At 48.7% G+C, this 17901-nt stretch overlaps 1 protein-coding gene across 3 annotated transcripts in view; it reads right to left on the bottom strand.

Moving 5' to 3' along the window:
• Positions 1-13644, bottom strand: part of LOC111142502 (formin homology 2 domain containing 3) — a 467037-nt gene extending 453393 nt beyond the window's left edge. For all 3 annotated transcript variants that reach the window (XM_022495723.1, XM_022495724.1, XM_022495725.1), the window contains exon 1: positions 13480-13644. In XM_022495723.1, coding sequence (XP_022351431.1) covers positions 13480-13644 — 165 coding nt within the window. The remainder of the gene's footprint in view (positions 1-13479) is intronic.
• Between the last annotated feature and the right edge of the window lie 4257 nt (positions 13645-17901).

The following is a 17901-nucleotide window of genomic DNA, read 5'->3' as shown; positions in this document are numbered from 1 at the left end:
CTAGCGCTGCCATCCACTGAGGGGCTATTCCTGGGCATCAGTCAAGAAGCCAACCTGATTTTAGTTCTCTTAACTCAGAGATGGAGCCTAAATGACCCATCTCACCCCCTTCTGGGGTTGTGTGAGGATCAGCCAGCAAACCTACATCCCCATGCCTTGTAAACTGCACAGACATGCCGCGGTTCTATTACAGGCAAATTCAGCGATGAATCACTGTCCACAAAAATGCACCCAGTTCTGGGAACAAAAAACTACTCATATCCTTGACTATCGTTCTGGACAGGAAGGCCAGAGCTCTTCTTTCCTGCCCACAAATACCCGGTACTATGGACCTTGAATGGAGGACCCCCAGAAGGGCTGGATAACCTCTCCCACAGCCAGGCACTGGCCACCCAGACACTAGCCCCTCAGGTAGCACCAGGTCCTGCAGAAGCCAGGGGGCTGGTGATTTCTGGGAGCTGTGATCAGGAGCCAGCCGGAGCGCTCCTGCAGCCTGAAACGATGATCTGATATGGCCAACGGGTAATATATCCCTGTGAGCCTAGTGTCATCACCTGAAATAAAACCTATCCACAACCTCCGCGGCTGGCAGAGGGCCGAAGCTTCCTGTGTGGAAAGAAGGGCGGCTGGACTCTGCCAATAGCACTCTGGTCTCCCAGACCCACCAGCTAACCACAGCGACAGCGGCCTCCCCGGCTTCAGCGACCCTGGCCCTCACACATGCTCACAACTCTCCTCGCCCTCCCCACGGCTCAGCCTGGGCAGGAACAGTAAGCAAGGGCATGAGGAAGGCCAGGAACTGGGTAAACAGGGACATCTGGCCCATGAGGCGGTGCTGCTTCTCCATCTCGCACGACAGGCCTCAAACTGGGCCCCTTGGAGGAGCCCTCACCACCCAATGCAGCGGAGACCCAGCCTCATCCCCACCCTTCAGCCCCAACAGGAGATGCCCCTGACGGGACGGTGGGCCTTCTTTTGCCCACCCCGGGCTTCCTCTCTGAGATCCTAGCACAGACCCAGTGTGGAAAAGGCCAGAAAACAAGGTTTTGAGACATGGAAGAACTGGTTCTCCCTCACTCACCCGCCGTTTGTGGGGACGGTGTAACACGCAAACCAGGTTCTCAGACCAGGGATCTGAGGAGGGATCTTGAAAAGTGAAGTCTACTCAATTCTTGTAATCATCATGATATAAACACATACCGTACTTTTCCACTGAACATTCATTCAAATATTCAAAATTTAGGGCTTATTATGTGTCAGGCACTGTGCTAGGAACCCTGAACTGGAAGGTAAGTTAAATGCACTTCCCGCCCCGGAAGGGTTACGGCCCGGTGGGGAGACGGACACACGGTGCCATGGGTGAGGGAGCGCATGGAGCACAGCCCGCCTGGGTCTGGGGGCAGCTGGAGGGCTGAAAAGGCAGGCCAGGTGGAGGCAAGAACCTGAACAACCATCCAGGGCAGCCTATGAGGAGAACGGCAAGCATTTTAGCACAGGGTTTGGGAAGGGCAGGGAGGGAAGGACAGTCAGGGACCATGGGGGAGCGGCAGACGAGAGGCCAGGTCACAGAGAACCCTGAGTCCCTGTGAAGGGCTGGGACTTCCCCTGGTAAATAGTGGGCAGCCACCAGAGCAAAGGAGGAGGGGACAGGGAAGGGAAGGGGGAGGGTACGGACGGATCAGAGAGCTGTTTTCCAGAGCCCAAGTCCGAAGGAGAGCCAGGAAGACTCAGGAATGGAGAGGAGGGGCCTGGGTGCAAAAGCAGAGGAATCGAGTCTGACTCAGTTCTCACGGGACGTTTGTAATGAGTAAGATGAAGAAAAGCCATGGGAGCCGGTCCGGGAGAAGGAAGTTACTTGTTCCATTCTTGACATTTCTTTGCTACATTTCCATATGTACCATTTGATGATTCATGTGGGTTCTTATGGACTGAATATGTCTCCCCCAAATGCATATTTTGAAGCCCTAACTCCCAATGTGTGGTATCAGGAGGTAGAGCCTTTGGGAGGTAATTAGGTTTAGATGAGGGTGGGGCCCCATGGTGGGATTAGTACCCTTATAAGAAAAGGAAGTTAAAGGTATGAAACCACAAAAGAAAGAAGGAAGGAAGGAAGGAGAGGGGAGGGAAGGAGGGAGAAAGGAAAGGGAAAAGGAAGGGAAGGGGAAGGGGGGAAAGGGGGGAAAGGGGGGAAAAGGGTGAAGGAAGGAATGGAAAAGGGGGGAAAGGGGAGGGGGAGAAGAGGGGAAAGGAAGTGAGAGAGGAAGGGGAGACACCAGAGCTTTCTCTCTCTGCCATGTGAGAACACAGCAGGAAGGTGGTTCTCTATCTGCAAACCAGAAAGGAGGACCTCACCAAGAACCAAATCTGCTGGCACCTTGATCTTGGACTTCCAGCCTCCAGAACTATTGAGAAAATAAATGTCTGCTGTTTAAGCCCCCCAATCTATATGGCATTTTGTTATAACAGCCTGCACGAGGAGATGAGTTATTTTAAAAGCTACCTGATAATCTGTCCATAATAAAACATAATATATTTAATATCTCCCTTGTCATGTAACATTGAGGGTTTTTTTAGCTCTTCATTATTAATATAATCCTCGAATATCTTTATACATATAGAATTTCTGTATTTTTATCTGTCTCTTCAAATAATTCTTGTAAGGGGGGTCCTGGGTCAAAAATAATTATTTTTATGATTTGTATGTGTTGCCAAGTCTCTAGAAAGAGGTGGAGTCACTGACTACCCCACCTGCAGTATACAGGCTCCTCAGTTTTCTGGAAGCATTAGCAGCTAATGGGATGTATCTTTGTCTTAGGAGCACAGTACTGTTACTTGTATGCATACAATGTAACAGTTCTAAGTTTAGCTTTGACTTTTAAAGTATAGCCATGATTTTGTCCCTCAAAATAGGGAGAGGCAATGGGATACATACATTTACATAATTTCCTAAGGGTTCAACAGTCTTCTCTGAGTCCCACTGGGTGGTAGTCCCAGAATTCTAATGCTCCTCCCAGCCGTGACGCGAACGGCCATATCCGGACAAGGTCACCCAGGAGCTGGGCTTCACCACTTGGCCTAGCTCTTCCCTAGCCCTCCAACGTGTCAACCAATCTTCTTCTTAAAATGGAGGCAACTGCTGCCACCCAAGATAAATTCTTCCCCTTTCTTCTCAGCAACTGAACCCCTAGGAATTCATCTTAAGAAAATAATCAGACATAAGCACAAGGATTTTCTTTCTGCAAGCATGTATATTACAGCTTTATCTGTGTTTTTATATTGGCAACTACCTAAACATCCAATGGCTCGTTCACTCCTGCATTCATTTAATGAGTATTTATTAAGCACCAAGCATGGGACAAATAACCACAAAAGAGACTGAGCTCTTTCCCTCACAGAGCAGGGGAGGAATGCTTCCATGGACCACTGCATGAGCACAGAATGGATCACTATGCTGTCATTAAAGAGGATATGCTCTGAGAGCATTAATGGCTTAGGAATGTGTTCATAATGTTACAGTTTAAAATGCCTAGCTATTAAAAGCCTGATAAAACACAAAGTGGTAAGAGTGGTTGGGTCCCTTCGGGTGGTGAGAAGAGTGGTTTTTATTTTTTTCAGTGTGCTTTTCTGCAGTTTCCAAATTTACCCACGTGCTCGTTCTGTGCTGGGAACAGATGCTCTGTTAGTTTCACGTGGGTAGACTCCTTGCCTCTTGGTCTTTTTCTCCTTGAATCCAGCTTTGCTAATGGTAACCTCTCCCCAGCAACATCACTCTGGATTCCAAACATGCAGTTTAAGTTCACAGCCAGGTGGAAACACAAGTCTGAAGACAATTTAGGGTACCAAGCACACACAGACCAATACAGATAATATTGACTCAGGTGAGGAACACAGACCATATTTCTCCGCATTAACATGACAGGAAAGGAGCTTTTTACTTCCACCATGACAGGGGAAAGGGACAAGTCTGATCCTTCCAGCATTCCCTTCTAGGCACTATCTGCAGGTCACAGCTCACTCCATTTACCAACCCCTGCACTGACGGCCCTTTGGGCTTATCCATCTTATTTCCACCCTCTTAGGCAGAGTCAACTAATAAATTATCCAGACCCATCTCCATCACCATCTGTGAAGCTATGAAAACCCACTTCTATAAGTGAAAATCAGGCACAAATAAAGAATAAATTCTAACAAAAAGAGATCAAAAATGGGAAAGGCTGCCCATGAAGGGAGAAGAAACTACTCCCTCTCATTCTAGAACACGTAGGCCAGAGGTTTTACAGAAGGACCTTCTGCATGGTAAGAGTTGGAATGAGACCACTCTTCCTTCCCTCCAGCTCTGAATGTTATGGTAATGTGCTCATTCAACAACCACTTACTAGATATGTACTTTGTGCCAGGCACTTGTCTAGGCTCTAGGGCTGCATCAGTAAACCAAACCAACCATAAAACTGGCCAACCAACCTAAACTTCATGAACCAATGGGCCAGCTACTCAAGGGCTTTGGAGTTGACCCTGAAGGACAGGGGGCTGAGGGAGGTTTAGAGCAGAAGAGTAACATTCTCTGACTCTCTCTTTCCTCTTTTTTTTTTTTTTTAAGTTTTATTTACTTGAAAGATAGAGAGTGTGAACAGCGGGAGGGACAAGCAGACTCCCCGCTGAGCATGGAGCCCAAGGCAGGGCTCCTTCCCAGGACCCTGAGATCATGACCTGAGCTGAAGACAGACGCTTAACCAACTGAGCCACCCGGGTGCCCCTCACTCTTCCCTCTTTAATGGGTCACACAGGCCTGTTTGGTAAGGTTTCCTTCACATTAAAATCCATTAAAGGGACCCTCTTTCACCTTTTTCACCTTTTTCCTATTAATGTGTATGTTGCAAGGCAAGAAGAGAATGTCCACCCCACCAGATGTCAAGATGTACTGTGAACCACAGTCAGCCAGCCAGTGGGGCGTTAGCACGAGAACACACAGCTGGACAATGGAGCAGACAGCCCAGCAATACCTACTCTGAGGCTGTGGGTCAGGGTGGCACCGCTGAAGACTGGGCTCCAAGCCCCCCAACTCTCCTGGGACTGGGGTATCATCAACCTCTGTCTTCAGTTGGCTGCTCGCCCAGGGAGCCCTGCGCCCCTGCACCTCAGCTGCGCACAGCCTCCCTGGTGAAATCAGAGAACCAGACAGAAGTCCCCACATAATTGTTCACAAGGCTTGAAAGCTAGGTTTGTGGGGTGCAGCATACTTAACAATATTGAATTTCATTTAATTAAATTACAGTAGGGGAAGGGAAGAAGGAAGCATTGTCGCAGTCAGCTGTCTCAGACCCAACACCATCACCCGCGTGTGTTCACGAGTCATGAGGGACTCACCTTTGACTCTGGGTTGATAATTATCATGCGGGGAGGACTGGGGAAGGTGAAATCATAGGGAAAACAAAGCAAGTACTAAAGTGGTATAAAATGTAAGTGCTATAAACTCCTTTAGTCAAAACTCTGGCCAGTATGAACAGGCAAAGTAAATGGTTGGAGTACCGTGTGTGACGCCAACTTAGCCAGAAGGACCCTCCTCCTCATTCTCTCCCCCAAGGACCCGCTGCTCCGTCTTGCACCTGCTCTAACCATGTCCAAGTCTGGCCACTCAGGAGCATCTGCCCTTCCACTCATTGGCCACGAGCCGCAAGCCGCTCTTGGGATCTGATCAGAAGACCAGTTGGGGGGGCACCTGGGCTGCTCAGTGGGTTAAAGCCTCTGCCTTCAGCTCAGGTCATGATCCCAGGGTCCTGGGATCGAGCCCCACATCGGGCTCTCTGCTCAGTGGGGAGCCTGCTTCCTCCTCTCTCTCTCTGCCTGCCTCTCTGCCTACTTGTGATCTATCAAATAAATAAATAAAAATCTTTAAAAAAAAAAAAGAAGAAGAAGAAGAAGAAGAAGAAGACCAGTCAGAAGTTGCATCTGCTACATCTTCCATTATGAGAACTTCAGAATAATCCTTGGTGTGTCCTGTGCACTCTGGTGGGGACCTGGCATTCCATTCAGCGCCACGATACCAGTGCCAGAAGAACCAGAGAAGCCTAATCAATAACAAGAAAGTCTCCTTCTGCGTTTTCTTCTTTCTGAGAATGTTAAAAATACTTGATGAGGTAATCAACAAATCCGTTTTTCTGTGTCCCTTTGGCCAAATCTAAGAGCGTTGTGCTATATTGAATTGCAAGCTATTTAACATTTTCCCATTTCCCCAATGTGTTCACAATTTTGAGACATTTTTTTCCTGATATTAAGTTCTAAATATTCCCCTTAGAATTCAAAATTTTGATTTCTGGTTACAAATCTAAGCGACGAAGAGGAAGTATGTTCCCGAGTTGTAAAAAGACACAATGTAATACCATTTGTTACTATGTGGCTCTAAAAATAGATCAACTTCTGGTATATAATTTTGCTCATGCATGGTAATCTATTTTTTTTTAAAGATTTTATTTATTCATTTGAGAGAGAGACAGTGAGAGAGAGCATGAGCGAGGAGAAGGTCAGAGGGAGAAGCAGACTCCCCATGGAGCTGGGAGCCCGATGCAAGACTTGATCCCGTGACTCCAGGATCGTGACTAGAGCCGAAGGCAGTCGTCCAACCAACTGAGCCACCCAGGCGTCCCTAATCTATTTTTTTTAAATGATCTATCTTCTCCCCTCACCAATAGCTCATCCATAAATGGTTTGACCTGCCCATAGAAATCAAAAGCTTCCTGTCAGAGTGCCAACATATACCAACTCACATTTTCAAATACATGGCAGCATCACTGCTGTGCGCTGCATTCTGGGTGGTTCTCCTGAGGCAAACTCAAGGTGGTGGTAGAGGAAATCAAGACCTAGAGTGTGGTCATGAGAGCAAGGCACAGGCTCTACCAGCCACTGGGAAACTGAGGGCCTTTATACCAGTATCATTAATTATAGCCTGAGCAACATCTCAGCTTAGTGATAAAAATTGGGGGGGCATCTACTGAAACTGCTCATATAAATTCTCCACCTTAACCCTTCCTTTACCAAACTGAGAGTCTGTGAGATGGATGTTTGCTGAGCTGCCTTCATCATAAGAATGGACTGAGCCTAGAAAGAAATCCTAAACATAACACGACTGATGTCCTACACTTGTTTTTCAAAGATCCTAAGGAGAATGCAACCATCAGGATGGGAAGAAAAATACCAGTGGAAGCACAACAGCAAATTTGCTGACGACTGGCCTCAGCCATAGTGAACACACCCAGGACACCCGTGACACTTAATGAAAGGACTCAGATCCCAAAGGGAACACACTCATAGCCTAATTTTTTAGCTCTTTTATTTAAAAAGTTAAAAAAAAAAAAAGTTCAACATCTGCAAAAGTATAGAAAATAATATAATGACCTCCTCATACACTGATAATCCAACTTGGACTCATGGTCTGTCTTGTTCCCCTGTAAACTCACCCACCTACTTTTCCCTCATCCAGGATTATTTTGAAGCAAATTCCAGACATCCTATAATTTCATCTGTATATATTTCAGTATGTATCTCTGAAAAATACAAACATGCCTTTAAATATAACCACAATATTGTTATCATGCTTTAATGTTTAATATCAAATTAATTTGTTATTTTTATTAATTTAAATTTAATAAATTTTAATATCAAATAGTCATTATTCAAGCTTTCTCGATGACTTCAAATATTTATTTAACCGTGTCTTTGTTTGAATTAGTATCCAATGAGAGCCATACATTGCAATTGGTTGTTGATATAGCGCTTAAATCTCTTTGAATCTAAGGTTCCCTTCTTTTTTTTTTTTTTTCTTTGCAGTTTAATTTTTGGAGAGACTATAATTGCCCACAATCTGGATTTTGCTGATTGCACCCCTGTGGTGAGGTTTAACATTCATTGTAACTTAATTTTCCCCATTCTTTCTTACTTACTTCAGAACAAGATCCAAAAACACTTCCCAATAACATTGCCAAAAAGGCAAAAACAAAAACAAAAAGCAGTCTGCTTGTCTCTGTAAAGGAGCAGACGACGCTGACAAGCCCAAGATTCTGAAAATGTCCCTGCTTCGAAAGCCAGGTTACACTGGGGACATTCCAGAGTGGGCCACAGGCACCAGGGGCATCACCGGGAGGGTGCCAGGAGCGGAGACTGGAAGAGGGCAGAGAAGTTTGCCAAATGTTCAAAGTTTCCTCTGCACAGAGGAATAAACCCTGGAGGAGAAAGAAGGCTGGGGGAGGGGTGCTCAGCGGCAGCCTCAGCATGTTAATCAGTTTTAAATCTGCTACCATTAAGAACTAACATTTCAGAGTCCGCAGGGGGAGGGCGGAGGCAGGCAGTCCTGTTGTTTTCCAGAGGGACCCAGGTTGGACTCTGAGGACAAAAGGCACAGACTCACAGAGCTTCCTCGCTGGAAGAACTTACCCGAGCACAACCATTTAAGTCACAGCCCTGTGACAGGCAGCCGTGGAGTGGGAGGGCAACGTAGTCGGCCCCTCCCCCACCTGCGCTTCCCCCAGCACAGAAAGCACGTGCTCTGCTGGCTTTCTAATAATGGGACACAGTTGGCTACAGGCTTTGGATTAAAAAAAAAGAAGAAGAAGAAGAAGAAGAAGAAGACGACGACTTGACTTTAAATCTCAGCTCCTTCACTTAAAAGCAGTGTGGCCTCAGATAACCTCCTTAGCCTCCCCGTGCCTCAGTTTCCCCATCTGTTACCTGGGGATACTATTGTCCACCTGCTAGAGCTGTTATGAGGATGAATGAAGTTATGCGTGGGGGCCTACCGTGTAGTGCCCAGCACACTCCCATTACACGTCTCCTTCCCCTGCCCCCCAAAGATTTCTGCCAGTCCCTTCCAACCCAGATCCTTGCATGGGGCCTTGACAGCACCTGCGGGACGTCTGGCTGGGTTACCGATGCTGTCTGTGGCCATGCATGAAGCAAAGCCAGCTGACCCATAAAGAGTTCAATCCCATGATCCTGATCTCAATAGCCCGGCTCCAACCAACTGAGCTAATTAAGGTAGAATCAGATTCAACTCGGCTCGCACAGAGATGCTCTTAGCAGTTCATACAACATTCTTCAAACAGTTTTGTCCTAAGATGCTCTGTGACACAACACACTTGCCAACTTTACCAGTGATCTCATCTTTTAAAAATCTGAATGTAATGTAGCAAACAGATGTGTCCCTTAAGAGGATTAAGGTGGAAATTCACTACGGCAATAATACCAGTGGATTTGTGTTCTATAACTAACACCGATCAATCAACTTAGCATGCGCCATCTTAGCACTAGTTAGCTTCAAGAGAAACATGGCAGAACTAAACAGCCAGGTCTTCTCCCTCTGGGAATTTATCTGCAACAGGGGAGACAAATCAGAGTCCCACCTAGTGAGAGGCTGACCTAAATGACCTCAAATAATCCATGCCACTTCTACTGTAGTGTGCACAGGAATCACCAAAGCATGTTGGAAAAGAACTCTGGCAAATGGACAGGCTGGCTGGAAGGAAGACATCCGACACATAAAACAGAGTCATTAAGAGCTCAGACTGGTGTCAAATGCCCCCTCTGGAACTTCCCATTCATGTGACCAGGGGAATTCCGTCTGCTCTGGGTCTCTTCTGCTATGACATGCAACAGTACCCGGACCTAGGGATCCCTGGACATGGCGAGTTGGTGCAAGTCTAGGACCTCCTTGTCTCAGGCAAGTACCTAGAACATGGTCACACTATCACTCCACCCTGTCTAGTCCACAAAAGGCACCGAAACATCTCCTGAACTAAACTACTGTCTTAATTGCCATTTTAACAGGTAGGCTAGTTGTCTCTTTTTTTGTAAAAATATTCTCCAATTCGACTTTTGTCTATCAAAAGGAAACAAGAATCCTTAGCCTTTTCTATCAATCAATCCAAACACATTTAAATTTTGAAAGGCCTATGACTTACTATTTCTACTGTATAGATTTTTCCAAATTAGAAGTCCTATAATTATAATTCTCTAAAACACTAAACCAGAAACCAACACCTACTTATGCAACATTTGAGAACAAAAGGCCTTACCTAGGCCAGACAGAACATATAACCACCAAAACAAACATCTCCCCAGTGAAAATACAGCATCTGTTTTGACCTTTTTGTTATCAAACTCATCATTAACTTAATTATCTTCCCTGGAACTACTAGCAGCTTGGGCAAAAAAATGAAGATAAAGCATAGTAAGCATAATATATCATTTTGTCCAAGATGATACTAGTTAAATAAACAACTAACTTCTTAAGGAGTTAGCAGACATGATCTAAATTAATATATCATTAAGTTGAGAAAAGATGCACATGGGGCACCTGGGTCCCAGTTAGTTAAGCATCTACCTTTGGCTCAGGTCATGATCTCAGGTCCTGGGATACAGCCTTGAGTAGAGCTCTCTGCTCAGCAGGGAGTCTGCTTCTCCTTCTCCCTCTGCTCCTACCCCTTCCCCACCTCCCGTGCATGTGCTCGCCCTCTCTCTCTCTCTCTCTCTCTCATTCAGTCTCTCAAATAAATAAAATCTTTAAAAAGAAAAGAAAAGATGCATAGACTCCAGTTTGGGCTGGGAAAGGCCTATGAGGTTATCCAGTTCACAGATTCCCAGCACAGGAGAATGCTAGGAGGGGGGCTATACAAATGAGAACCCGCCACAGGTCCTTCCAGATGCTGCTTACGCAGGTGTGTTCACTGGGTGACCATGCCTCCAGCTGCTCACCTGTGCCCTGCACACTTTTCTGTCTGTGTGATCTACTTCAAGCAACAAAAGTTTACTAAGCCCGGGGAGTTGATTGTGCTGGACGGCTGGGTACACCGAGGGTGTCTGCATGTCCCACGGTCACACTTCTTCCTCCTATCCATCACACAGATGGTCCTGCCCCAAGAACTCCCCATCTTACCAAGGCCAGGCCCAACCTGGGAGAAGTGTTCCCTGTGGTGTGGGCAGCCTTACTCATGCAGGGCCTGGAGTGACAGCCTGCCCCCTCCCTCACCATCAGCTAATTCACAGCAGGGTTGGTAACTATCTGTTCTACCACTCAGGTGAACTCAGCCCAGGAATTCTGCCTCAGGGCTCTTACTCATGCTTGTAACATTCACCTGCCCCAGGCCAAAAAGTACCTGGCACACAAAAGTGATTTGGCAAGCTCCCCAGGTTAATGGGATGAGCCCCCAGGAGGTGCTGCTTCTATCCACAGCCACACGGCTGGTCCAGGGAGCAGAGCAGCCCCAAGAGGGGGCCTCAAGACACTCAGGCCTGGCTTGAATCTCAGCTCTCGACTCCCAGCAGAGAAACTAGGTTAATTCATTGCTCTCGGCCTCAGTTTCCTCATCTGCAAAATAGGAATCGTAAAAGCATCCCCTTCACGGAGGCATGTGGCATTCAGTGAGACCATGCGCTCACATCCCTAGCGATGTGACATAGGGTGTATACTGATATGCCAGTGATCAAAACTCTTGAGCTCTCTCTCACAGGGGATCATCCGACTTTAAAATTCCCTGCTAGAAACTAACAAGCATCTTAAAACATGAATGTGTACCTAAGCACATAAATGTCCTGAGTTTCCGTTTTACAGAACCCTGGCTAATAGTACCAGCCAATCACTCAGCTCTAGATGTGAAAACAATGCCAAACATCTGAATATACTGTAGGGCGTCTTTGAGCAAAAGATGCTGGAGTAAATCTGGCTGGCTGCCAAGACAAGGAGTCAAGGGGTCCTATGGGATACTTTTCGACTCTGCTTATTCTGCAGAGGACACCTCAGAAAGTTCTGTGAGCCAGTGTAATTTCAGTGCTGTGGCTCCTGGGGGTGGGAGGGGGTGGTGGTGCAGAAAGGCAACACTGGAGCATCAGGATTTCCTCCTACCAGACCAGACCAGGGACACTGGATCAAGACTATGGGGCTATTCCAGGGAAACATAAAAATGTACTTCAGCCTCCAGCGTCAAAGGTCAACCTATGTATATAGGGTTTGAAATCCAAGAAAACCACTTCAAGGTCATAGGACCACAATTATGAGCCTTCTGTGATTTCAACAAAAGATCACTGTAATCAGAGATCATAATGAATGGAATATCGTGATGCCAAAAAAAGCCCTTTGAAAACTTTTAATTCAATCTACTGATTAAGAAGACCCAAATAATTCACAAAAGTGGTTCTGATAAACTGAATTCACAATACATCATTCTGTCCCTCCATTTCCTAATCCAACTTGCTTTTATGACCAAAGAGATTCCTCCGAACGGTTACGTCCATTCTGCACCAACATGAACAGAATGAGATAGAACTGCCCCATTTCTCACCCCTGAAAACAGGTAACTAATTAAGTAGGGAAGGAAAGCACTGAAACACTACGAATAGAGGGAGAAAAACGGCACTGCCAAAGTTCACCGGTTTCCACATACAACCTCCCTCTCTTCCAAGGCAGGTGAACATCATACAGAAATCTAAAGAATTTCGAAAAATCAATTTTGTTCTTTTTGGTATCAAGGGTTATCTCTTCCAAATATTTATCAATGTTGATCTTCAAAGAATAAATCATCTCCAAGCTTTGATATGAACCCTAAGCAAAAAAATGTGCTGGGAGGTAATTCTCAAGGTGCAATCTGTTTAAGTAGGAGGAAGGGTTTTCTTGGGTAACGAAATGGTTAGCTTTCAATGCCCAGCTCTTTGAAACACACACTTTGCAAGACGCCTGTCCTCCTGCAAAGGGTTAAAAAAGAAGAAGAAGAAAAGAAGAAAAAAGCCTCTATCGGGTGGACTGAGAAGCCATTCTTCCCAGGGGACACTCATTTCGGGCTGCGAGGCTCGGGCTTTGTGCGCGCGCCGCCCCTCCGCGCCCCCGCCCCTCCTCCCACAGCGACTGCTCCTCTAAGGTTCCCAAGGCCACCTGCTTCTCCGGAGAAAAGGGGACTACTCGGAGCGCTATCTCAGTACGCAGTGGGCGTCCCCGGCGATGCCCCGCGGGGGGAGGAGGAGGTGTCCCCTGGGAAGCGTGCTTTGTCGCGAGGGTCGCGCGGCCGCCCGCAGCAGCCCCAGAGGCCTGAGAGGTTTAGACCTGAGTCCCCGGGGCCCCGGTTCTTTCCGCGCCCAGCTCAGCGTCGGCCCAGGTGGCAGGGCCGACCGCCGGCTTCCAGCTCCACCCCGCCCACCCCGCAGAGCTAACGGCCCCGAGCCGGGAAACCTTCCCCATCCCGCCTCCGGCCGGCGCGGCACCTGCTCGGCCCCGCCCGCTCTGGGCCGGAGCGCCGGGCTGTCCTCCTCTCACGCCCGGCAGATACCGCGCATGCCGGCAGATGCCCGGGGCCCCCCTGCCCAATGGGGAAGGGGGAGGTCTGCCCTTGGGCGCCTGTCCGGGGGGGCCGCGCCTACCGCAGCCTGCCCGCTGCGCCCCCACCCCCGCGCGCTCCGCAGCAGGGGCTGCGTCTAGAAAATCCAGCCCCGACCGGTCGGCCGTACCTTGTGCGGCGCCCGCAGCAGCCGGTGGACCCCGGCCAGCTGGGTGCCGAGCGCGAGGTCTTCGCGAAACGTGAACAGCGGCGGCCGGCTGGGCTCGGGGAAGTTGGTGCTGTTGAAAGGGTCCGTGTCGTCCAAGAATTGCACCCGGCAAGCCAGCGTGGCCATGATGCATCCCTGCCCCTGGGAGCGCGGGCGCCGGGATCGGCGGGGCCGCGGGCCGGGAAGCCGGGGTCACACCGCGAGCAGGGGAGGCTGCGGCCGCCGCTCGCTGGCTCGCGGGCTCGCAGGCTCCGGCGCGCCCGGCTGCAGCCCGGGCTCCGGCCGCGGGGGCGGGGCGGGGGCGGGGCCCACGGGCCCCTGTGTCTCCTCCTTCCCCGGCTCCTCCCCTCCTCCTCAGGCCCCGAGTGCCCGGCCCCACTGTCCCGACCCGTGGGACCTGCGGCGGGGAAAGGGAAAGGGAGAACGGCTGGCGCGGCATCCGCAGCCCTGCGCCAAGCCCGCTGCCGACAGCGGCGGGGCGGGGATCCCCCGCGGGCTGACTCCCGCAGCACAGGCGCCGCTTGGGCCGCCCGCTGCACGTGCGCCGCTCGGCGTAGGGAGCACCCGCGGAGCTGTACCCCTCCGAGCTCGGGGAACTGGAGGCAATCGCCATCCTGTCTTGCGCATCGGGGAGAGGGCTTAACCCCTTCCAGATGAAGGAGGCGGCGCTGGGTTCCTGCTCCCTGGATTTGAAAACCCCCAGCTGGGCACTTGCAGGCTAGGGAGCCGGCCCTCGGCAGCAAGCGGGGTGGTGGCAGTCACCCAGGCAAGGGTGACCGGGAGGTTTCTCTTGGGAGAAGGAAGCTTAAAGGAAGAAAGGTGAGCCGGGGAACACAGGCAGCTCCTGAAAAACAACTCCAGGGGGTGCTAGGAGAGACGACTAGGGGACCGCGACGTTCTGCCCCAGGACCCCAGCGCCGGGCATGACACCGGGGCCACCTGGTGGGCGCTGGTTGACCCTCTGTATCACTGCAGCCTAACTGGAGCTGCGGACGAGGTCACCGAATTGCAGAGGGGCGGCGGAGGCTTAGAGACCTGCTTGCTACCGAGGAACGTCGAGGGAAATGTTGCAGCCTGCCCGCGGCGGCCAGGCGAGCGCCCAGGGACTCCTCTCCGCCTCCCGCCGCTCTCCTCGCTGCTCGCGGGCGACCCCCTCCGTTTCCAGTAAGAATTTCACGATTCTCTCCTTTCTCAGGTGGTGGCCAAGTTGCTGGTTCCTCTTACCTTGCCTGGGCTAATACCGAACGGCTCTTAACATCCGCGTCTATTTACAAGGTGGCTCTAAGTCATCTCTCACCCTTTCTGCTGGTTTCAAGAGGAAAGAAACCCTTGTCCCATACTTGGCCCCTTCCCTGGCACCTTTTTTTTTTTTTCAGGATTTTATTTTTAAGTAATCTCTGTACCCAACATGCGGCTGGAATTTACAACCTGAGATCAAGCGTCGCGAGCTCGGCGGAATTCGCCAGCCAGGTGCTCCCTTCACCAGCACCTGAAGCTTTCCCCCTCCATGCTTTCTCCCTGCCACACATGCAACACTTAGGCCTGGTCTTAAAATGACAATGATCAATGACACTTCTGCTCATTCCAGAAGAACTCCTAGCTCTCCTTACTTCTGCTCCTTAACTTTTTGAATGAGTCCTCTGGGCAGGCCCTACTCCAACTTCCCCATCAGCTCATGGCCAGAATACTAAACCCCCAAGTTCTACTCCCTTGCCAGACGCCTCCTACCTTCCCACTTTCATCACCAACTCCCTCCTCACTGAGAGAGCCCACCAGTCTTTCCGGCCGCCCCATTTCTCATCACTGTCCCAAAATGAATCCCCACCCACCCTCTTAGGGGCCTTCTTGCCACACCACTCCCTGGGCCTCTCCTACCTGTCAGTCCCAGGCTGGCTCCTGTCCCTGCTCCATCTGCCAATGCCTGCTGAGCTCAGGGTCACTCTCGGTGACCCATTTAGCCCTCCCACCTGTAGATGATTCAGTACGCAAACTGATGTCTCTAGCACCCCCTCCTCTCCATCTTCCATCCATATCCTGTCTCCCACATCTCAGTAGATGACCAAAGCCTTGTCTTTCTCTCACTCAAGGCTCTACCTCCATCTGGACTCTGAGTCCCTCCTTTCCCAATTGCTCTGGGACCAGGCTCTGTTACTGAAGCAGCCCCATTCTTCCTTCCTCCCTGGGCTCTTTCCCCTGAGAATCAAGAATGGGTTCATGGCATCCGACCAGCGCAGTCACAGAGCCCTGCTCTTAGGAGAGCCCCACACTGGCTTCGTGCTGTGCTGTTGCTGTCTTACGAGACTTAATCATTTAGCAAGAGGCCCCAAATTTTCATTATGTGCCAGGCTCTACACGTTAGGTAGCTGTTTCCAACAAGAAAAGAAAAGAAAAAAAAAAAACCACCCAAGTGGTTTCCATCTTCAAACTGCACTTTTACAAAGTCTGCCTCTCACTGGCTTATCTCTCCTTCACTTCCTGACTAGCCTCTGAAAGAGAGAACTATTCCTTTCTCCGTACCCTCACCAGCATTTCGTTCCACATCCAGCGACACCTGATGGGCACCCCCCCTGCCGTTCTGAGATCATCAGTGCTATCCTAACTGCCCCATCCAGGGGACATCTCAGTCCCGTGCCCACTTTCTTGGCAGCATCTGTCACCACGGACCACCCTTTCCCCAAACTCTCTTCCCCAGCTCCCACAGTTCTACCAACTCCAGGCTCTCCTCCTTCTTCCTCCTTGGCAGCTTCTTCCTGAGTCCCTCTGGAATCTGTTCTCTTGAGAATAGGGCAGCACAGCTACAGTCACTATTAATTTATTCCTATGTTCCCACTAAATGAAAAAGCCCTCTAAGGCAATGACCAAAATATATTCAACCATATGACTCCCCATGCCCCCTGCCAGGGCCTGGCAGAGAGCCCACCGCAGAAAAGGCACACAATAGATGTCTAATGGATGAGTGAACCTGAATGTCATCTTTGACTCCTCTCTCTTGCAGCTAGTCACTAGGATGTATCACTGATTCAGTCTCTAAAATATTTCTCACCTCTTTCCTCCTGTCTAGTCTTCTAGTGGGTCTCCTTTCCTCAGGTGCAAATCCCAAATTTGATCTTCTACTGGTTTCTCCAGAACCAGTGATCATTCTAAGATACGCATTTAATGTGTCACACCTTAGGGTAAAATTCTTACATGCCACCTCCCTTAGCATGACTCACAAGAACCTCTAAGATCTTCCCCAGTCTACCAAGCCAGGCTCATCCTGGTCATTCCCTGCTTCCTACCCTGTTTCAAGGCGTGGTGAATTTATTACCCTTTCCCAAACATGCTGGGATTTTTCATGGTGAGCTTCTCTAATCTGGAACGCTCTACCCTATCTAGTTGGCCACCTAAACCCACTTATCCTTCATCACTCATTTCTAAGGTCAACTCTTAGAAAGCCATCTCCAGCTCAACCCCAAACGAGGCTTGTCTCTCTTTGCTTTGTGGTCTCAGACTACTTTCTACATGTCCCTATTGTAGCACTTTTCATACATGCTTATCTATATTTTACCTATGCTCCACTAAACTATAAACTTCCAGGATTGGAATTTGCCTTACTCAGTTTTAGTATCAAAACTTCTAACAGCGGGGCGCCTGGGTGGCTCAGTGGGTTAAAGCCTCTGCCTTCGGCTCGGGTCATGATTCCAGGATCCTGGGATCGAGCCCCTCATGGGGCTCTCTGCTCGGCAGGGAGCCTGCTTCCTCATCTCTCTCTCTCTCTCTCTCTCTCTCTGCTTCTCTGCCTACTTGTGATCTCTGTCTGTCAAAATAAATCTATAAAATCTTAAAAAAAAAAAAAAACTTCTAACAGCAACTGGTACTAAAGTGAAACCTTTAAAATTTTTAATTATGTAAGTTATCCTTAGTTCTTTAAAGGATTTTTGCCCCAAACACTCCCTTGAGACTACTTTTAGCAATGATTTTTTTCTCCTGATTAGTAGTCGATGTTTTTTCCTCAACTTATTTTTTGAAATCATTCTTTTGTAGTAATATAATGCTATCTTTTAATTTAAAAGGTCAAGAGTAATAAGAAGTTATAACAACAAAAAAAAAAACTCCCTATTTTACAACCCCCATTCTCATCCCACCATTCCCATTTCACCCCACTTCTCAGAAGCACCCTTTTTTGGAGGCACCCATTTCTAAACAATATAAGTACACAGATACATTTTGAACTATGAATTTTAGATAATACATTGGTTTTCTTTCACACTAAATGAGATTTTTGCTTCATTACAGACCATTCTCCTTTCTCATCTTCCCAAAATAGTTTTCTCACAATTTTAATTAAATTCTTATTCAATGATTTCTTTAAATGATGATTATGTTAATATTGTTCACTTTTGT

This window comes from Enhydra lutris, unplaced genomic scaffold, assembly GCF_002288905.1.
Source record: "Enhydra lutris kenyoni isolate GAN:26980312 unplaced genomic scaffold, ASM228890v2 scaffoldscaffold8, whole genome shotgun sequence".
In the NCBI taxonomy this organism is placed as follows: domain Eukaryota; kingdom Metazoa; phylum Chordata; class Mammalia; order Carnivora; family Mustelidae; genus Enhydra; species Enhydra lutris.
The sequence above is the reverse complement of the archived record's forward strand: the minus strand, read 5'-3'. Positions and strand labels throughout refer to the sequence as shown.